Genomic DNA, 23207 nt, shown 5'->3' on the forward strand with positions numbered 1-23207 from the left:
TTACGTAAAGGAAAAAGCAGGCAAATGCACTCTGGCTCTACCATGATAGAAACAGTTTCGTTCTAAGTGTCCCATTGCCACCAGCTCATTTAAAAACATACAGTTAATCACAAACGTGAAATATCCTCTACTACAAAAAACACTGGATTAATTTAGTTATTTTAGTGAGCATTAAGTTAAGTTGAAGGGAATTTTTAATGTTCAACTTAAGTAACTGGACAGAGTGGTTTTGAAGGAAGTAATTCTCTACTACTTTCCTTGGCTTTACAGCTGATGCACTGTTATGTACCCTTTTAATTATTTCTATATGCAGTACACTAGAAATGTTATGTCTAAACTGTAGAAATTTATTGGAGCGTATGTTGAGTGAAGCCCAATGTTTTGGAAGGAATCTGAGAACCAGGATATAGAAACACTTGGAAATTCAATAGATTGAAGAATTAATGATGCTTTAGGTCCCTCAATCAATCAATTTATTTTTCAACCAATGATTTGAGATGTCTTTTTTTTCTCTAGCTTAAGGAGTGTAAACCTAAGTCGCAATAACATATCAGAACTTCCTGGGCCTATACATTGGGAGTCTTCAAGTTTAAGGGAGCTGATATTCAGCCATAACCAAATCAGTGCTTTGGATTTGAATGAAGGAACAAACAAATGGTTACGACTAGAAAAGCTGAATCTGAACAATAACAAGTTGAAGGAGGTGAAATTTTTACTTTTATTTCAGTAAACTGTAAAATAATAACCTGTTACTCAATTACTTATTTGAATCCTTCTAAAAATTGGAAGAAGCCTGATCAGTGGATACATCTAAAAATGATTTTCTTTCACCTGTGCTTTGCTACAGTTATGCACATTCATGTTTGGCATTTTAAAGTATTTTTGATTTTATATTTGGGTACATCAAATCTTGAGTTCAGATTTAATCACTTGGATTTTTTTTGTTGCTTCTAGCTACCTCCCCAAATTGGTCTGCTAGAAAACTTAACCTCTTTACTCCTGAGTTATAACTCTGACTTGAGATCCTTACCAAATGAAATGGGGAAGCTGCAAAAGTTGTGGGAGCTTGAACTCCAAGGGCTGTTTCTGGATTTGGATTTAAAACATGTGGGCAGCAAAACAAAAGATATTATAAGGTGACTAACTTTACTTCCTTTTGTATAGCCTGTGGAAACCAGTTGGGGTTTGTGTAGGTATGTCAATACCGCTTAAGTATTACATGACACTGTTGATGTTTACTGCAGGCATGTGAAATATGAAATGAAGAGAGCAATTATACTATGATTTAATCATGGTGCAAAACAACATGACTGGTGAGTGTACTGAGGCCAGAAGGGGAGACTGCCTCGAGGATGCTTGCTGTCCTGCACAACTTTGCCTTCACACAGCATGATTCCATGTCAAGTCAATAAGGTCAACAGTTTGTGGTCGCAGTGCAATTGAGCACATAGTTAGCAATTGGAGTAGACTGTGGCAGACAAATTTGAGAGCCTTAGTTCTGCTTTAATGGACAGAATTTTCTGCCTGTTGGATGGGCCGGTCGGGAGCGGGCGCAAGCAGGTGCTGAGCCGATCGCCACCCTTGATCGGCTGCACACGGCCTTTTAAATGGGCAGGCCCGCCCAGCAAGACACGTGGCCAGTAGTGCTCAGCGCATGTGCTTGAAAGAGCGCAGCAATCTCCCTGAGGCACGTGCCCGTGGAACGCATGCCCAACGTCACTGTGTGTCATTTTACGCATTGGCGTACGTGTGCCGGGCCCACCCCCAGCACACTGACGTGAAAATTCTGGCCCATATGTATTTGCACAGATTTTGCTGAGTGGTGAAGGAACGGCTCTCGTTCATCCCATGTACAGTTGCGCAGATTCACAGGCTAGTTAGTGGAAATTTCTACACATGCCTGATCCAGCATGGCACCCTCTACAAGGGATTGCTGATGTCTTTGAGCAGCATGTGCAGCAGAGAGATTCTTCACTCAATCCAATTCAAAAAATCCTCACTGAGACATGCGGACTTGGAAACTTGGAAGTAGAACTTACAACTTGAAAATAGAAAACAGGAAATATAAATGACTTTTAAATCATTGTATAAAAAGCAAAATAAATATTGGAACATGTGCAAGGGATTAAGAGAGACATAAAAGAGAAAAACTATGTTTTTCAAATTTGCAATATGAATTTTTTTCTGAGGGAATGAGGCACCACATTTGTAAAATTATTTTATCCAGGGCCATAAAGGTTGTTTATCAGTAGTTATCACTTATTACACCTGCTCCTGATTGCACTATGTCTAACTTTTTCATGCCTTTAACATGCAACTAGTGGATAATTACCCTAAGTTCATGCCATTAATCATGATTTCTGTACAGATTCCTCTGCGATTTCCACAATTCCCCTATCCACTTTGTTCTTAGCCTCGGTAAAATATTGGGGCCAATATAATTTAATTGCACCTTGAGCAATTTTTTTTCAAAAATTATCTTGCTTATTTTTCTCATTTTAGATTTCTGCATCAGCGCTTGAAGAAAGCTGTACCTTATTACAGAATGAAGCTAATGATAGTGGGAAATGCCGGTAGTGGTAAAACAACATTGCTTCAGCAACTGATGAAATGCAAGCAGCCAAATTCGGGGCCAGAAAAAGCCACGATTGGAATTGATGTTAAAGAGTGGTCAGTTCATGTAAAAGCAAAAATAGGGAAGAGGAAAGAATACATGTTGAGTGTCTGGGATTTTGCAGGTAAATTGTTTGTTGTCGTCTTTTAGTGAGGTTCGTAGAATTTTAAATCCTCAATTTACTTTTTGCTTCCTTCCATTAAACCTCACCTGCTAAAAATTGGTTTGTCCCATTTTTTGGGTATGGGAATTGTGATTCATAACATGCCTGCACCAGTATTGTCGGAGGTGAGCAGCACGTAAATTTGGTGCTTCCACCTCATTACCATGAATGTGACATGGAGCGAATACACATCTCACTTCTGGCTTCCTCTGTGCTCAGCAGAAGGCCGGACAACATTGTGCTAATTGCATGTGGTGAAGTCAGCCTGGTCTTCTCAAAGACAGTCTGCCCATCTTAAAGGAATGCGACACTGAATAATAATATTGCAATTTAATACATGGAAAATTAAACATCAGGGTGTAGAGAGAGAGTCAGAGTCCAGTATGATGAATACGGTACTGAAGGGGGTGGACAGGAGGGAAGACCCCCTCAGATCACACTCAGAAGGGACTCGGAGCGCAGGTGGCTAGGGAAGTAAATTCCTGATATCGGGACTTGAGGACCTGACAGCCATGCCATGAGAAATTGAATGAACCCAAGCAGGTGGTCAATGTCAGTGAATGCATCTTCTACCAGAACACCAACAAGACTACTTACTGTTCAATGCATCATAATCCCATCACTTACCCAGCAGCAAGCAGTCCTTGATATTTGGGACTCACACCTAATACCTAGATATTCCACCTCATCCTCACATACCTACCAATGTTGCCAGTCTCAAATCCTTTTGCTGTCTGAACATATCTCCAGTTATTTAGCTATGGCAGGTATGTCACCCATCCAGAGCGCTGGAAATTCTATGGAAAGCAGGCTTGTTTTGCTGCAAGCCCACAGAGACTACTGGGTGTGAGGCAAAATTTCAGTATGAGTTAAGTATGAAATAAATATATTTATTTTTCTCTTGTCTAGTTGAGTTTGAAAACAAAGTCAGAATTAGTGCAGTTCCTATAGCTGAGCTGTGAGCCTTGTGTCAGTCACTTCCAAATTTACCTTTGGTGGGGTGGGGGTGAGAGTGCTGTGAACTTTGCAACTTTACTCAATAATCCCTGTTCCTCTCTGTTGTTCAGTTAGGATATGCTGTTAATAGAAGACACTTGAGATGCTACCATTTAGAAGTACCAGTAACTTTTTAATAACTCATAGGCCCATAAATTGACAGGATTGCTAATAGATAGTTGAGTAGCAATGGCCAAGAACAGCTGAAAGCTGATGAGTGAGCAGAATCGGAGGCCCCAGGGAATGAGTTGGTAATGTCATCTTAGTGCTAGGCAATGAAAACCATTGATCCCAATCCTGAACTTTATCACAGAGGAAATCCTGTTTACTGTGCAGCCAAGTTGGAAGTTTTTGGGAGGAAGTGAATCAGGGGTTGAAATTTGAGTTCAAGCACTTGTTTCTGTATTACTCGTATTTTTACCCATCTCATGTTCTTGCAAGAGCACGAATGAAGGCCGGAGACCTGTGGTTAGTGGGAGAGACCAGATCCACTGACTGGCATAAAGTCCTCCACAGGAGCTTTGAAAAATGCTGATTTTTGGATCAGTTTTAAATCTCAGCAAATTTTTAAGACAGCTAGGAGGACAACATGGGTGGATTTAAATGAAGTTTTATTTTTAAAAAGAGCTGTAAATAAAATGTAGAAATAAGTGACTCAAAGATAGAATTGCAGCATCTCATTATTGCAAATTGTCCACATGACTTTGAAAAGTCATATTAAGCTAGTGCCTACAATCACAGAAAAAGACTTACCTAGGACTTTCCAAAAGAATCTGATAGCATATTGCTGTAAACTTGATATGTTAATGCACTGGATTTTTACATTTATTTCTGTGAACAAGTGAGATTTGAAGGACAGTGAAAGAGCAATGGCACTGATGGAAGATTTTCTTTTCTGTACGCACACTATTTGAATTGTTTGAAAAATCATTCTACTTGCCATTTTGAAATTGAAGTATTTTCATGGATATTCATCCATGCAAAAACTTTCCTTGTATGAACTGAGTACCTTTGGCACTTTGGGTACATTACAGTTCATAGCATATAGGAGAAGAGTAATGCTTATGCAGTTTGGGTCTTACAAGGGAACATGCTGGATTATGTTATAAGTGTCTCACGTTTTGAACTTCAGAGAATAAATACTGCAGATAGACCAAGCAACTTTTCTTAGCACCTGTAGTGTATGCTTTAATTGAATGTTTTTATGTATTTTCTATCTTATTACATTATACAAATATATTGAAAAACTTGCATAAAAATTGAAGTTAAGTTCGACTTTTGGAAAGATTAAATATTTATCTAAACTTTTAATGTTTTATGTTGAAGCATCTTCTCATTGTAAATCAGGCATAAAATGCTGGTATAAATTGACAGTTTTATTTAAAAAATAATTGTGCAATTTTATTTTCATCAGGCCAAGAAGAGTTCTACAGCACACATCCCCACTTTATGTCTCCACGAGCCCTGTACCTTGTTGTTTATGACCTTAGTAAAGGAGTTGGTGAAATTGATGCTATCAAACCTTGGTTATTCAACATAAAGGTATGACAGAAGGAGCGTAAGCATCCCCTTATTTAATAATGTCTGCTTGTAGTTTAAAAAAAAATCATCCATTTATTCGGTGAATTTAAAAGAAGAAACTGCCATACCCAAATGTGAAAAATCTTTGGGTAATGTTCATTTAAACATTCACTTTAGCCATGTGGCACCTCAAGTCCATTTTGTCATGTTAGTAACAATCTTGCTGTGGATTACACAAGGAAACAGTTAACATCGCTCATTGGACTGAATTTTACCCAGGTGGCAGTGTTCCAACACTATTTCCCCCCCTCCACTCCAGTCATGGCCATTGGGCCTTTAATTGGCTTGAGGTAGGACTTTCACCCCCATTGGAGAGGAAATCTTGCCTCCGAGATCTGCCAGACAATTAAGTAGCCAACAGATCTCTTGTCCCAGCATGCACCACTCCCGATGAGGAGAAGGTGATGGAGCCTGGATTTTCAGGTAAATCTAGAGTTTTGCCAGGGTTTGGCTGGCAGGTTTTCGTGAGAGGGGAGGTGGGCTGGGACTGACAAAGGGGTGGGAGTTGGTGAGAGGAAATGTCAGGGGTTGGGGAAATACTGGGTGCCTGCACAAGAGGGGTCCTGCTGACCTGGCCACCAGGGACACCTACTTAAAGACCTCAATTGACCCACAGAGGAGTCAGCCACTTAACTTCTCCTCCATGTGGGTGAAGTCCCCATGGGAATGTGCAGAGGCAGGCAGGTGATGGTGCCCAATTTTATGACCTCCTGCCTGCTATCCTGTCCCCCACAGGGGCTGTAAAATTCAGTCAATTATGTAGTCAGCCATTTATTTAATCTGCACTATATTGAGATTGAGTCATGATCAATGGATAGGTATAAAAGCGGCGTTGTCAGAGGACAGCTGCCATGACATATTTTGCGGTTACTTTGCGTGCTATTATCAATTCCAATGGGAAAACTCAGTGCTGCTAGCTGAAGCTCAAGTAGCTTTGATGGAACATCATTTACCTCAAAATGAAAGTCCACATATTTGGAGTGGTACAGTTGCTATTATTCCCTTGGATGCACTGGTGGAATTATGTCCGTTAGGATTAACACTCTGAACTCTTTCTTGCCGAATCTTGAGTAGGAACCAGAAATGCCATGTTATCTTGGAAACAACCTAGCATCAGGAATAGAATCTGTAACTATTCTGACCTAAAATTAAGAATTTTAGTGATAGAAAGGTGCTATTTTGTCTAGCATCCCTTATTCTTTGCTTTAAACATACATTCTTTGCAATAGTCAGCTACTTGGAGTGCCTTAGGAAAGGTCATAAGGTCCTGCCCTGGATAAAATTCATATCTCAGATCATCCAAATATGGAACTTCACTGGTGACTCTGTGATAGGCAGAGTAAAAAGGAATTTCTCAGTATCCACAGGGATTTTGTACTCTTTCAATCCTGTAAAGAGCAGGAGAAACTGGAATATTTCACTTATTGTTTTGCTAGTTATCAGAGAAAATAAAAGATGTTAAACTCATAATTTACTGCAACTAATCTTAAAACGTATTCAAATGCTTTGAATACTCCAGTGTTACCTTCTCACATTGTGAGATAGCAATAATTGACCTAACCTTGTATTTATTTTTTGTTTTCTAATTATGATATTTGTTTTCTAATATGCATTATAAGTTTGTTTTCCTTTCAATTAATAGGCACGTTCCTCATCTTGTCCTGTAATTCTTGTTGGCACTCATGTTGACATGACCAATGAAAAGCATCAGCAAAACTGTATAACCAAAATTAAGATGGAATTCCTTCAGCAACATGATTTTCCTCCTGTCCGTGATTACCATTTTGTGGTGGCCACAGAAGAATCTGACTCTGTTGTAAAACTGCGTAGAGCCATTATTAGTGAATTACAGACTTTCAAGGTGCACAAAAGAAGTTTTCTAAAGACTGGAGTTGTGTGTGTGTGTGTAAGGATGATAACCATTGTCTCAAACTGCATTACTTTCAGTAGGTTTAGTGGAATAATTAGTCTCATTTATTTTCATTGGTCTTTGCACAATCTTATGACCCTGGGATAATATTTGATTACTTATGTTCCAATAAAATTTCTACAGATATATTCCCTCTTTATATGCTTCCAAAAAAATATACTAAATGCTGGATGGTGACTGCATAGGGAATTATTTAGTCACGGGAGTCCTGGTCTCCAACATATTTCAATTTTTAGTTTAACAATGTTTAACACTTTAGAGTTATGAAAGATTAACAAGGAAAAAAGATTTGCATTTCAGATACTGCACATTAATAGAAGAACAGTGGGTCACTGGGAATAATTAGAGGACATCAAGTAACTCAGTAAATAATTAATTGCTAGAGTGAAGCTCTTGGTTCAGGCTTGGGTTCAGGGGCACTATATTTATAGAAATGCGACAGTTCTCTGCATACTTAGATTCCTTAATGCAAAATTACTTTCAAATAGAGAATAGGCAATTTAGGTTTATCTGAAGGTCAAGGAGAAGAATGCTCTGAGGGAGTCATTTTTAATATTATTGATTATTTTCCATAAATTACCATTTTATCACAGTGAGAACAGTCCTCAGAAAGTTAAGGCTTTGAATCCAGCTCAAATTAAACTTGCAGTGAAATCATTGGTAACAATAGTGTCACAGACGATTACCTTTCAACCCTATGGAATCAACCATGGGTCCCTCTTAATTATACACATCATCCCATACCCATACAAGCGGGATTTTTGCATAATGAGAACCTGCAAAGGTTAAAGATTAGGTGTAAAACGTACAATAGAAGTTGTAACAAATTTTTATATACAGGAATAGAGACCTTTGTTAGCAGCCAAATTTAAATTCAATTACTTTTGCATGCTAAATTTCTCATCTTTGTGACCTTGTTACTATTCATGGTATTTATTTTATTGCCAACTTTCTTGTTGCATCAATAGCAGGTTCTGACTTGACAAAACACGGTTCTCATTTTCAAACAATATTTTTCAGATCAGGGACCAGCCAGTAATGGGTCAGCTAATACCTCATAGTTATATGGAGTTGGAAAAGAAGATTATACAGGAACGAAAGACTGTTCTAACAGAATTCCCAGTAATTCATCAGCAGCGGCTGCTGGAAATAGTTCAAGAGAATAATTTGCAGTTGGATGAAAATGAGCTGTCCCATGCTGTTCACTTCCTCAATGAGTCTGGTATTTTAAAATTTTGATGTCCTTAAATGGCCTGTATCAGCAATCAAATCACCTGTTGAGAATTAGGCTACCTAATTAGTTTTGTACATGTGACAGGGAGGAACTTTTTGTGCATGCAAGAAGAGAGAAGACTGGTTTATTCCAGGTGATATTGTGGCAAAACAATACTTTTCCCAGAATTAATTGATTTTAAATGAACTGTATTTGTTTTGTTATAACAGCCTGTGAATTTATTTGTGTCACTTTATCTTGGATATTCCTTTTGCTTAATACATTCAATCAAGTGCTGTAGTCTACATCCAGCTGCTCCATTACATAGCTTTTATTTCCCTTAAGACACACATGATTGCAAAATCAATTCGGACAGTTGTCTGATTCTGACTGCTGACAACACTGTACAACCCACTGAGAACTGATGGAACTCAGCTCGTGCATTGATGGGAAGGGAAATCTTTTTTCCCACAACCTAGAGTTCCTATTAATAAAACAGAAAAAACTGAAGTCATTGATTGGGATTTTCCAACCCTACCATGGCAGATGCAGCAGGCTAGCCAAAAGTCCTTTAACTTTCAGTGGGGCCAGACGACCCTGGCAGCGGATGGGGCCGGAAAATCCCACCCATTGTCCTTTGCCCCTGCCATACCCTTGCCACTGACTTCATGCCCTGCCTGGCCACTGTCTTAGGTATTGAACTGTTCATAACCACAATGTCCTATTTGGCTCTAAATTGAGTTCCTAACCCCATACTTCTCCATCCTAAAGAGTCAGCCTTAACTTCCTTAATCATCTGCTTATTGCCTTTACCTCAGGCCCTTTATTGCTGAAAGCCTCATCCTTGTTTTTAATCTATTTGTTCATGGGCCAGTACTTATTGCCTATCCCTAATTGCCCTTGTTCAGAGGATATTTGAGAGTCAACCACATTGCTGTGGGCCTGGAGTCACATGTAGGCCAGACCAGGTAAGGACAGCAGATTTCCTTCCTTATAGGGCATAAGTGAACCAGATGGGTTCTTATAGCAATCAACAATAGTTTCATGGTCATCGCCAGACTTTTAATTCCAGATTTTTATTGAATTCAAATTTCACCATCTGCCATGATTGGATTGGAACCCAGGTATCTGGAATACTAGTCCAGTGACAATACCACTATGCCAGCACCTCCCAACACCAGGTGTCACACCTGGCTCTCCTATTCTAATTCAACTACAATTTCTGACCATCTTCTCATCCCTATAAACTTCAGCTCATCCAAAACTTTGCAAGTTTCCACCCCGCACTAATCCCTGCGTTGTCCAGCATCCCATCCTCACCGACCTACATTGAGTCCTGGTACCCAACAGCTAAGATTTTTAAAATTTTCATGCTTATGTTCCAATCCCATAATGGCTTCACTCCTTCCTTTCTCTAACATTCATTGAGCTCTTTGTTCCTTGAACTCTGACCTCTTCCCTTCTCCCCACCACTGACAGCCATGCCTTCAGTTGCTTAGGCACCTAAGCTCCCTCCCTAACTCTGCCTACTTTGCTCTTCCCTTTTATTATCCTCCTTAAAGCCCACCTTTATGACTGAGTTTTTGCAGACATCATCTAATATGCCTTTCTATGGCTTAGTGTCCATTTCTGTTCCTCGTGCATTTGTGAAGCACCTTGGGACATTTTCCTTTGACATCAAAGACCACCAACAATTTGAAAATAACAAACGGTACAAGCAGAAAAAGAATATTAATGAGTGTACAGATGCCTTTTTAACCACCATTTAAAAATGATCAGAAAATTCAGTTGAATACACTTGCTTTCACTTTTACCATTCATGCCTATTTGAGAATCAAGATGCTGTATGACTAATCCTTGCAGACAAAGTAGACTTAACAAAAGGTAAAATAAGGTCAATAAATTATTAGGGGAAACTGGTTCCTTCTAGATGGAATGTACATGTTCATTCTGGCCTTCATAAACAGAAAGGGCCACTGCTGGCCTTGTAACTCTTTCGAGTACAAACCCGTTTCCATCTGTTTCAGATGAAGTTACATTGTTTCATAGTTTGCCATTGTGAGATTTGAATTCTTGATCTTGGGGTTGCAAGCCCAGTACCATAACCACTTGGCTATTTAGGCCAAGCTCTGCTGGCCTTGTAACTCTTTCGAGTACAAACCCATTTCCATCTGTTTCAGATGAAGTTTCATAGTTTGCCATTGTGAGATTTGAACTCTTGATCTTGAGGTTCCAAACCCAGTACCATAACCACTTGGCTATTTAGGCCAAGCCTCTGCTGGCCTTGTAGCTGCATGCCATTCAGTGCCTCGTTATAAGTGATGCACATTATTGAGAGGAAAAAAATAACGAGCAGTGCTTTGTAACACACACAAGTCAAGTAATATGTTCACCTCCCAGAAGGAAAAGAACAGTTTAAAAACTGGGAAATAAGAATACTGGTCTGAACTGCTTTTTCCCTTCTGGGCTTTTATTATGATTTAGCATTGTAAGCAGGATGTTAAGTATTGAACTATTTTTTAAAGGTGAATTTTCTCTTTGCAGGTGTGCTACTGCACTTTCATGATCCTGCTCTTCACCTCCGGGATCTTTATTTTGTAGATCCACAGTGGCTGTGTAAGATGATGGTGCAGGTACAGCCTTCAGCCATTTTGCTTTGTAATTATGCTGTATAATGAGTAATGTGCGAAAGCCTATTCAGTCTTGTGGAATTCCTTTGTCTGCTACTTTAACTGAGGCACTTGTTAAATGTTCATACAGTAATATTTACAGAACTTAATTTCATGGTCTTGGATTCCAAGGAAACCTTGACACACTTCTGTGAAAGTCAGTGTAAGAAATGAAGTCCATGGGCTGGGATTTTCTGGCCCTGCCCACAGCAGGGATTTTCCGGTGCTGCCAAAAGTCAACTTTTGGCAGGCTCTCCAAATTTTCCATTCCTGCCCACAATGGATCCTGCTATGGGCAGGCCCAGGAAATCACAGCCTTGGGATTCATTGCAAATGAGGAGATTTGTTGATTTATGTCGGTTTGCATGTGACTGTAGTCACAAATTGTCATGTTAGTTACCAGCAAAGTATGAATACATAAAGAATGTACTGAGTTTCATATTATCATAGTGATTAACCAAAGGTTGAAAGAAAAGACGGTACTTGATGCTTAATTTTTGTCGGAATAAATACTGAGAGGGCGTTTCCTCTCATGGAAAACCTAGAACTCGGAGTGGTGGGGATGTGGGAGTGGGAGGGGTTTGGGGGGTGGCACAGTTTCAGAATAAGGGGTGGCCCATTTTAAATGGAGATTAAGAGGAATTTCTTCTTGGAGTATCAAATCTTTGGAATTTGCTAACCCAGAGGAGTTCATGCTGGGTCACTGAATACATTTAAGGCTGAGTTAAACAAATTTTTGATTTACAAGTGAGCCAAAGTTTATGGGAGACAGGCAGAAAAGTAGAGTTGAGGCCACGATCAGGTCAGCGGAGTTCTTATTGAATGGTGGAGTAAGCTTGAGGGGTCAAATGGCCCACTCCTGCTCCTACTTATGTTCTAAATTATCTTTCAAAACAAGTTTTATTTTTGATCATCTCCTAATACCTACCAGAGCAGTTTAAAAAAAAGCCTTTTTTAAACAAATTTCTTGTTCCATGTTATTACCTAGTAAGAGCAGAAATATGCAAAAATTCAAAACATTTGTAGCATTTCTGAATATCTCTTTAAAAAGTCTGGATAACTTAATATCACTTTGGTTTATTGAATAGTATTGCATAGTTCATAGGGTTAATGAAATGTGGCATGGACATGTGGGGCTGGGTTATCCGCACCAGCCCACCACCAGGATTGTTTGGTCCTGCTGCGAGTCAATGGACTTCTGGCTGGGGCGCTGCCTCGCCTGTGGTGGGTCCTGCCTACGACGGTCCTGGAAAAATCCGGCTGTGATCTCTGATTTGTCAGAAATATCAGAATGCATAGTGATTTTGGCCTAGCTTCATTGATTATTTGTTTGAAAATTGAAACACAGCTTTCATGTGGAATTGCTGTAATATATGATCAATATCAAGCAGTGCATATGTTTTTTGAAATTAGATTGTGACTGTCAAAGCAGCAAGTTTTCCAAAGCATCCATGTGGGATTATTTACCGATCAGATGTTGAGAAGTATCTCTCCCAGCAAAACAGTTTCCCTCAGAATTACATGTCACAATATATAAAACTCCTGGAAAAATTCCAAATCGCATTGCCTTTAGGAGAAGAACAACTACTTATTCCAAGCAGGTAAGTCTTGATCAAAGTCATACTTTTCATCAAGTATTGAATTCATGAATTAACATTTGTAAGTCAAAGGGTATTAAGTAAACAAAAGACGAGATATAATGGTTTAGCATAGTGGTTTGGTGTCAATTTACAGGAATATAAATAGAATAAACATAACTGCAAAATTAAAATGAGCTTGAATATTGTGTGCACAATGTGAATATTGTGTGTACACCCTGTTCTCATTCAGCTACATTAGCAATAGTCTTGTGTTTTTAACGTGCTTTTTGTACTATAAATATTGAAGATGAGTAATTGCCTATTTAATTCATTATTGATATTTGTAACCTGAAGAAGTATATCATGGGGCTCCCTTTGTAGCTTTCTCTCTGTCACCCAATTATTTTTAAAGGATCTAATCAGATTTATAACCAAATTCTGGATGTTAACTTGTGAAGTTAAGTAATTGCTTCACCAGTTGCTTTATTTTTAAAGATGGATTTCAATTCATTTTTATATGTAAAGCTTTTACCATGCCTTTTGATGATTTTTTTTCTTAGTTTGCCTGATCAGAGACCTGTAATTGAACTCCCACATTGTGAAAACTCTGAATTGATAATAAGGCTTTATGAGATGCCATATTTCCCAATGGGATTCTGGTCCAGGCTTATCAACAGATTACTGGAGGTTTCTGCTTATTTGCTTCGTAAACAAGGTAATTGACAGCTTCACTTTTTTGTTTCTGGTCAATTGATGACTTATGTTAAAGATGGGAGGTTTGATATCTTTGCAGGACAGAAAACAGACTGTGTGCGGTGCAGGGCATTTAAAGTACCCGATTGAAAACTAGTTTATTCCAGTTTGACTATATATACATACATGCAGATGGCCACAAGAGGTCGCTTTTACACTCCTCCCTCCTTAATGAAAAAGTTACGCAGAAGTTCAAATTCCATACAACTTGTATACATTTCATGTTTTTCATTTATTTAGAAATCTAACTTAATCACTGGTTTCCTATTTATAAGAGGATACCTCCTTCTTTGACCTAAGCTTCCAGAACCTGGGGCAGGACCTAGACCCATCGGGGTCTGAGTCTGAGGAGTAATTTTCTCCAACAATGACTGATTTTTGCCCCTGACCTCCAATTGAATCTTGCACTTCATCAGACATGTCTGTTTGACTCTGACTTGGATCTGAACTGGTTTCAGGCATAACTTGTGCTGGAGTAGCTATTGCTACTCTACTTGTATTCCAACTATCCAATTCATCAGACTCATTTGATTCTTCCCAACTCCCTCCTTCATGAACCTCTGAAGGTAAAACATGATCTATATGTAAAAATCTAACCTTTCTACCACCAAGCACCTTAACCAAATATTTGTGAGGACCACATATCTTCACAACTCTTCCTGGTAACCACTTCAACCATTTATGATGTTCTTTCACCTTAACCTTCTGCTTCAACTTCAGACTCCTTTCTCTCATTCTATGCCTGTTCTTTTTCATTGATTGTTTCTCCTCTGCTGACGGTACTGAATGTGCCTTTAGCAATGAAAAACTCGTTTTAGGCTGCCTTCTAAGTAGCAATTCAGCTGGCTGATAGCAATGTGAGATGTGTTGTGAAAAATATACAAATAATTCGCTGATTTGTGATTCAATGACATCTGGCGTCTCTACCAAATTGTCTCTAGCATTTGTTTAACAAGAGCACTCAACAATTTGAACTATGCACACTGCTGCTCCAATTGAAGCAGGATGATGAGGTGGAACTCTAGTGTGTTTTACCCCATTCATCCTCATGAAATTTGAAAACTCTTCTGAATAAAACTGAGGTCCTTTGTTAGACACAGTTTCACCTGGGAACACACAAACAGCAAGCAAACAAACTATGCAAAATATCTGGAGCTTTACTGGTTGTTGTTTGATTCATCAGAAACCCCTCAACCCAATTTGATTGCCTACCTATCACAATAAATAGCTATTGCCCTTCAGACTCTGCAAAACCTATAGGCAGCTTCTGCACCACTCTAGCTGGCCATTTCTATGTGGCTTCTTTTCTACAGTTTGACATGCTCTACAGTGTTTCACTATGCCTTCTATGACCTTATCTGACCCTGGCTACCAAAGATAGGTTCTCGCTACAAGCTCACTCCCAGATGTCGATCATGAAGATCCATTGCAACTGCGATCTGTACTTTTCATGGATTCCAACTTTGGTTCCCCACATAACACAGTCTTTCTCAACTGACAACTCATTCATGTGCATAAAGAATGGTCTGATTTCTAAATCCAGTATCTGTGTTGGACACCCATTTGCGATATACTCGTATATTCTTGCTAATACAGGGTCCCTGTGAGTTGTTCTACCAATGCCATCTACTCTGACTGGCAATTAGTCTATCTGTGAAAAGAAAAATACATTTTCCCTGCTGGGTTTTGACTTTGATGGGAATGGTAATCTAGACAACACATTGGCATTGTAATGATCTTCCGATCATCTATATTTAACGTTGTATCGATAAGCAGACAAAATCAAAGCCCATCTCTACTTTAGCTGCAGTCTCAATGCAGTTACTCAAAATAGCTGTCAGTGGCTTGTGATCAGTTCCAATCGTGAAACTATAACCATACAACTATGTTTGAAATAATCTCACTTCAAAGATCAAAGATAGTGCTTCATGTTCTATCTGAGCATAATTCAATTCACTGGCACTAAGCGTGTGTGAGGCAAATGCATTTGGTCTCTCCTTGCCATTGCCCAACACTTAGAGATCATAACACTTAATCCACATGGGGAGGCGTCACATGCTAGCTTAATCTTTTTGGTCACATTGTAATGTACAAGCATTGTACCATTTACCAATTTACTTACACACAACTGGAATGCTTTTGCATTCTCCCTTGTTTAATTCCACTGAACACCCTCAAGGGTTCATTCAATGGGTGCAATAAGGCTGACAACTTTGGTGTGAATTTACTGTACCAAAAAATATCTGAGCTCAGAGATACTCTGAGGGTGTGGCACATTTATTATTGCTTGAACCTTACTCTTGGTAGGATGTAACCCATCTTTGTTTATCTTGTGACCCAAGTACTCTATAGAATTTTGAAACATTTCACATTTGTGTGCCTTTGCCTGAACTCCACGCTTTTTCAAATGTTGGAACAACTTATTCAGATTGTCATCATGGCCTGCCTGTTTGGAGCTGAAGTATGTACATCATCCAAATACCACATTCCTCCTCGAATTCCTTGCAAAATTTGGCTCATCACCTCATTGAAAATTCCAGAGGCTGAAGGAACACCAAATGGCAGCCTATGAAACTGAAATATACCCACGTGGGTATTAATAGTCAATTATGAATTTGACTCATCACCTAACTGAGATTGCAGATAGGTGTTTGTCAGGCCTCCTGACAACATTGTGAACAGCTCCTCCGTGTTTGACAAAGTGTCGGGTGGATTACACTTCAGTACCTGATTTACTTTTACCTTATAATCCCCCCACATACTTAGCTACCATCTGACTTTGGTTCTACCACTATTGGAGTAGCCCAATTACTCTGTTCTACTTTAGAGATAAGTTCTCAGTCTAAAGTCTTTTCAGTTCTTGCTCTACTTTCCCTTTTCGGAACATAGAGCACCAGACAAGGCCTGCAATAAACTAGCTTTGTGTTCCTGTGGACCTGTATACTGGCCTTGAATTGGTTTGCTGGTTTCACTAAATACTTCAGGGTACTTGGCAATCACATCGTCTTGCATTGTGAATTTCTTTCTGCGTGAAAAAGCTCATCCAAATTGGACTGAAGTTAACCAGTTTCTTCCTAACAAGGCTGGTTTTTCACTCTTCACCACACTGAAGGGCAATTTTGTGTATTTCTTCTTGTGTGTGACTGAAAACGACACACTTCCCATTATAGGAATTTTCTTTCATCTATAATTTCGTAGTTCTATGCATGATTTCCCTAGTTGATGTTGTCTCAATTTTTCACAGGATAGTGATTCATGAATCACACTAACTGATGTCCCCATGTCAACCTCCATGTTTACCGGAATTCTATCCAACGCCACTTGGACTATGATGCTCTGCAAATTTCCACCGGGCATCCTTATGCTTCAGATTACATGAGCCTCAACCAACTCCTCATCAACCTAGTGCTGTTTGACAACAATATGCAGTGACTGTCATTTCCTCCAGCCAGTGTTTTCTCTGTTTACATTCTTTCAACACTTCTTGGTAAGATAACCCTTTTTATTGCAGCTGTAGCACTCTGCCTTCATAAATGGGCAATTCTCTGTCCAATGTGGGTTTAAGCACTCGTAGCAGGACTCTTTAAGTACCTCTGCTACTACTAACTGCTATTATTATCGTCTTCTGCTTACCCAGCTGCAGCTTATTTACTTCAGCAGACGAATGGCAGTTGTTAACTCTGACTGACTTCTGTCGAGTCACATTCCGCCACCTCCATGAACAAGGCTATTTGGCAAGCTATGTCAAAAGTTAGCTTTGGCCACGTCAGCAACTTGCTGTGAATGCATTTATTTTCTAAACCACATTGACATATGTTCCACAGTGCCCTCTCTCAAAATTCTTCAAAATGATAATGGATGGACAGCTTTTTCAAAGCCCCAATAAAGTCTCAAATGTCCTTGGGCAACTGATTCTTGATTCCAGACTGATAGCTTTCTACAATCTCCAATGGCTTGAGACTGTAGCGCTTCTCAAGCTTACACAAAATATCTGACAGTGTTGTGTCTTTTGGCTTAGCAAGGCCAAGCAAATTCTTTTGTGTTTTATACTGGACCTGCTTCAGTCAGAAATATTGCTCTTTTCCTTTCCCCCGCCTCCTAATTAACAGCTGAATTATTAGGAACATGGAGGATATTATTATCAGTAAAAAAAATCTCTGGCCGCTCCACATACACACCGAATGACTCTTGGTCACGACTATATTCTCCCAGTCATCCAATAATACCTATTGATGTAGCCATCTTCAAAGGTCAGTCCACCCATGTGTACAAACACTAAGACTGGATTTTTAGAACTATTTCTCAGCAAAAATAAACCTCTCAATTTCTCTACTGGTTTGCTATAAGCTTCTCCAACCCACATTTGTTCAGCTCGGGAGTTGATCCCACCTCATTTTTAGACTGTGCTACCTTTGCAGGACAGAAAAGAGATGTGTGCAGCACATGGAGTTCAAAGTACCCAATTGAAAAATAGTTTTTTCTAGTTTGACTACATATGCATACATGTACAAAAATGCCACGAGGGTGCCAATAAAGGAGGTGCTGAGCATTAATATTCTGTTGATTAGCTAGTAGGAGAAGGAGGCTTTTCAAAATTGATATTGTGGGTGACACTGATAATGCTTCACTTATCAACCATCCACATGATCCAGTTGCAGTCATTGTGGTGATTAAGATGAAACTTTCATGATATTGACCAAGAGACTCTGAAGAAGAGGGATATATGTCTGAGTTAGTATGTTGAGAGTTGGAGGTGTTGATGTCTTGTAGCCCTAACATTGGCGATGCATGTCACCGGAGAAAGAAAGCACTTTTGACACGTTTGGTGAGTGGTTGCAGTTGCATCCTGTAGGTGGCACACACATACAGCCAATATCTACTAGAGGTGAAGAATATTGATTTTTGAATCCAGTGACAAGATGCCAGTCCTGGGAACTGCTATGCTCTGAATGGTGTAAGAATTAAATAATTATAGCCTCTCTGTTGCAGAATTCCAACTACTACTTTTAGTTGCCTCTGCAACTAATTTGTTGAAACATTTTTAACCAGAATATTTTCTCTACATTGCAGCATTTCCTTCCTTTGCTGCTGGTATTTCAATATTTGGTTCGATCCAAATGTTGAGAATATTAACTTTTGTTCATATTTTCAACTTGATAACCATGTTATTACAATTATTAGACATTAGGAATGCACTGCAAAATATCCTGGAATCATTTAACCTTCCTGGATTAGATTATGTTGTTAATCTAGCATGGCATTTGCTAATAAAGAAATAAAGGACTGACTGGAAACCGCTAACTGAATGCAATAAATACAATTTAAAACTTAAGTTTTGCTGTGTGAATAGGAATGATTAATAGATCAAGCAATTAAGATACATTATGGAAACAACATATGATCTTTCAGGTGGAGAGAAACCTTTACGTCCTAATAGGACATATTGGAGACAAGGAGTCTATCTGATTTGGTCACCAGAAGCTTACTGTCTGGTAGACTCAACTGTATTGGACAATAAACCAGAGAGTATTCTCAAAATAACCGTTCCATGCTGCAGGAAAGGTAAGCCTCTACTTTCCAACACTTAGTTCAAATGTATTCTTTTTTGATGAGGGGTGGGTTGTGGGAAGGCGGGCAGGGATGTGGAGGAGGTTTGAGTTTTTAGTTAAAGTTTATCCAATTCCAGTTGGGTGTATAAGGCTAGCATTATGTATAAAGAGTATACAATTTTCTGCTAGGCTGTTGTGAGAGCAGTTGCAATGAGAAATTAAATAACAATGTTGTCCAATTGGGTTTCTTTCTGAGATTTCCCTTAAAAGATTTTGAGGCACTTTATGGAGATTTTGACCTCGTATTTAAGTTGTCTTATTACATCTGCTGGTAGGGTTTGAGTACAAAGTAAAGAGCTGCAAACAAATATCAGAGACATAGCACAATGCTTTGACAGTTCTTAGAAATTATGTTTAAATCTCATCAAATTACTGCTTTCCTTCTGTGAACACAAAATTTTGCTCTCCTTCTGTTGCATAAAAACGAGCAGGGTTCATCTTGTTGGGACAGATTGTCGATCACATTGATTCCCTAATGGAAGAGTGGTTTCCAGGGCTTTTGGAGACAGATATAAGCGGTGAAGGAGGCACTCTTTTGAAGAAATATGCAATGTATAGCTTTGAAGATGATCAAGAATGCCAGCAGATTCTAATAGATGACTTGCTGGACATAGCTGAAGAAGGTACTCATTTCTTTGTGATTAATTATGTCTTGATAATTAGCATTGACACTAGGATAACACTGAAGTATAATTCATATAGACATTTGGTAGTACAGAACTTGGGTATTGCTGAAAAAAGACATTTCGTTGAAGCTTTTCGTCTTGCACTCATCAGAACAATTGCAAGAATACCACTCTCGGGAAGCAACAATTTTACACTGTATCAGAAGAAAGTGCTGATTGGTTGGCAAGTGGATTCTGATTGGTAGAGGAGTTGCCATGGAGAATGCAGTTAATGCTGACTGATATTTAACTTCCACGCATTGCTTGAAATTTAAACCAGGCAGCTTAACTCTGATTGGTAAAGGTATTGCCCTGAGGAATGAGTCAGTGAATGGCTATCGCTTATTTTGCTTAGCTGAAGCAGGTGTAGTGTGTGTACATGTTCTTTCTGCCTGCAAAGAACAGGGCCCTGTCTATTAATACATGTAACTTCCAGTACACACACATGCACCATACTGTGAACCTGACTGACAATTGGTTGTCAGCGTAATTTTTAGAACACTGAGGATTATTTAGCAAATATTGCCCCAATCGCAGAACCACATCCAATGTCGGACACTGTGTTTTGAGTTTTGCAAGCATGGACTGGTTGGGTATGGTCAGTACCTTGCCTGTTGCAAACAGCAGAAGGGACATGCTGTTTGATATGATCCACCAGTCTTTGGGGCGTACAGCCTACATGCCTAGCATCACACTGGCACTGAAATTCATACATTGCATTACTCATTTGTATGATAGGCAGAACGTCTTTTTGGCTTGACTGCAGTACCCTGTTAATGGCGAATACCACTTGTATTGCTGCTGTATAGCAGCGGCATGAAACAGCTAGCTTCACCTGTTGCTCAAATTTGGAGGTACTTTGCCCTCCCAGGGTAATCTGAGGTAAACTGGGCACTTTTCAGGGCTGAAAGTGATGGCCTTGGGCCCGTTCATTAGTTTGCGCAATATACAGCGCGAAATGATCTGATCAGGGTAGGCATTATCCCGCAGGACGTCTTTGATGCGTGCTATTTCAGCATTAAGCTTGCATGGTGAGCAAATAGCTCGGGTCCTATTTACGACGTTGCTGATGAGCCCAATCTTCTAGCACGTGCAGCTGTAAGAATCCCAATATGTGTATTAGCCAGTGAAGGTAGACTGTGGTAGAGAGCACCCTGGCAGATTTCTCAACAAGTATGTCAAGGAAAAGGAGTTCATTTGACTGTACCATTTCAAAGGTGAATTTGAGCACAGGATGGAGCCCATTGAGACATGCAAGAAAATTATTACATGATGCTACAGATTTAAGTATAGCAAACGTATCATCCGCATATCGGAAATATGCAGGTGTCATTCCATCGAAGACACATTTCTCATGGAACCAACAAAGATGTTTGCAAGAGCAGTCAAATGAACTCCCTCTTCTTGACGTGTTAGTTGAGAAATCTACCAGTGGGTTCTCTATCACGGTGTACGCAAGCCTACCCTTACTGGTCAATACTCATGTTGGGATTCTGACAGTTCCACGTGCTATAAGATTGGGCTTATTGGCAACTTCATAAATTAAGCCATTTGCTCACCATGCAGGCATGATACTGAAATAGGACGCTTCAAAGACATCCTGCAGGATAATGGCTACCCTGATCAGATCATTTAGCGCTGTATATCACACAAAATCACAATCGGGCATAAAGCCATCACTTTCGGCCCTGATAGATGCCCAATCTACCTCAGATTATCCTGGAGGGCAAGATATCTCAAAAATTTGAGCAACAGGTAAAGCCAGCTCTTTCATGCTGCTACTATGCAGTAGCAACACAAGTGGTATTCATGGATGCTGCTGTCAAGCTAAAACAACATCCTGCCAGTCACACAAATGAGTAACATGGTATATGGATTCCAGTGCCAGTGTGTAGGCCATATATCCCAAAGACTGGTGGATCATATCAAACAGCATGTCCCTTCCACTGTTCACAATGGGCAAGGTACAGACCATGCTTGCAAAACTCAAAGCACAGTGTCTAACATTAGATGTGATTCTGCAATTGGACAACGTGTGCTATATAATCTTCAGTGTGCTTAAAAATTGTGCTGACAACCAATTTAAGGTTGTCAGTCGGGCTAGCAGTGTGACCTATTTGCATGTACTGGAAGCTACATATATTAATACACAGGGCCTTTGTTCTTTGCAGATAGAAAAAACACGTACACTCATTGCACCTGTTTTAGCTAAACAAAATAAGTGATAGCCAATCACTAGTTCATTCCTCAGGGCAATGCTTCTATCAATCGGAGTCAAGTTGCCTGGTTTAAATGTCAAACAATGCTTGGCAGTTAACTGTCCGTCACCATTAGCTAGTACATTCTTCATGGCAACTCCTCTACCAATCAGAGTCCAGTAGTCAACCAATCGGCAGACTCATCTCATACCGTATAAAGTTGTTGCCTCCCCTGCCATTGGTATTCTTGCAATTGTCCTGATGAGTGCAAGACGAAAAGCTTCAACAAAATGTCTTTTTTCAGCAATACTGAAGGCAATACAAATGGATCTGCGGGTACAAATACATAAATCGCTAAAATTTGTGGCACAAGTCAGTAAGGCCATATGTGAAACAAGCCAAGCACTAGAGTTTATTTCTACAAAGATAGATAGAATTTGAACAGTAGCAAAGTTATGCTAAACTTCATTTAGACTTGGCCATTGGTTAAACTCCACTTGGAGAATTGTGTACAGTTCTGGTTGCCATATCATTAAAAGAATATAGAAGCACTGGAGAGGGAACATCGGAGAGGGCACAACAAAGAGCACATGGATGATATCAGAACTATGAGGTTATACAGACCAAGAAAGGATGAAGCAGGCTGAGTCTTATTTATCATGAAAAGAGAAACCCGTGTGACTGAATAGTGGTCTTTAAAGTCACGAACAATTTTGATAAAGTATACACAGGGATGAGATTTTGCGGCCCCAACACTGGCAGGTATCAATGCGGGTGGGACTGGAAAGTTTAGATAGCCGTTAAAAGTCAACGGGTCTCCAAATCTTCCCATCCTGCCCACGACGATGCTCACTGATGGCAGGCCCAGAAAATGACTTGTGAGGAAGAGCAAAACTAGGGTCCATCAATATAAACTTGTCATTAATAAATCCGATAAGGAATCGAGGAGAAAATTTTTTTCTCATAGTGATGAGAATGTGGAATTTGCTACTACAGGGAGTAGTTGAGGTGAAATAGTATAGATGCATTTGAGGGAAGCTAGATAAGAGTGTTAATAGAATTAGATCAGGAACGAGGCTCAAATGGAGCAAAAACAGCATGGACTGGATGGGCCGAGTGGCCTTTTTTATGCTGTATATCCTGTTATTCTATGTTGTACTTCTCAGCCCAATTTCCAAATAGATTAGTTCCCTCTTCAAATGATCAAAAATAAAATAATTACCAAATTATTTGACA

At 39.5% G+C, this 23207-nt stretch overlaps 1 protein-coding gene across 4 annotated transcripts in view; it reads left to right on the top strand.

Annotated features, from left to right (window-relative positions):
- The window catches only part of lrrk2 (leucine-rich repeat kinase 2), a 226984-nt gene that overhangs the window by 160942 nt on the left and 42835 nt on the right, over positions 1–23207 (top strand). For all 4 annotated transcript variants that reach the window (XM_041203526.1, XM_041203528.1, XM_041203525.1 and 1 more), the window contains 11 exons: positions 517–703; positions 955–1136; positions 2503–2738; positions 5188–5315; positions 6997–7215; positions 8305–8506; positions 11042–11130; positions 12580–12767; positions 13307–13461; positions 18909–19061; positions 19540–19731. In XM_041203526.1, the coding sequence (XP_041059460.1) occupies positions 517–703; positions 955–1136; positions 2503–2738; positions 5188–5315; positions 6997–7215; positions 8305–8506; positions 11042–11130; positions 12580–12767; positions 13307–13461; positions 18909–19061; positions 19540–19731 (1931 nt within the window). The remainder of the gene's footprint in view (positions 1–516; positions 704–954; positions 1137–2502; positions 2739–5187; positions 5316–6996; positions 7216–8304; positions 8507–11041; positions 11131–12579; positions 12768–13306; positions 13462–18908; positions 19062–19539; positions 19732–23207) is intronic.

Source organism: Carcharodon carcharias, chromosome 13, assembly GCF_017639515.1.
Source record: "Carcharodon carcharias isolate sCarCar2 chromosome 13, sCarCar2.pri, whole genome shotgun sequence".
NCBI classification, from domain to species: domain Eukaryota; kingdom Metazoa; phylum Chordata; class Chondrichthyes; order Lamniformes; family Lamnidae; genus Carcharodon; species Carcharodon carcharias.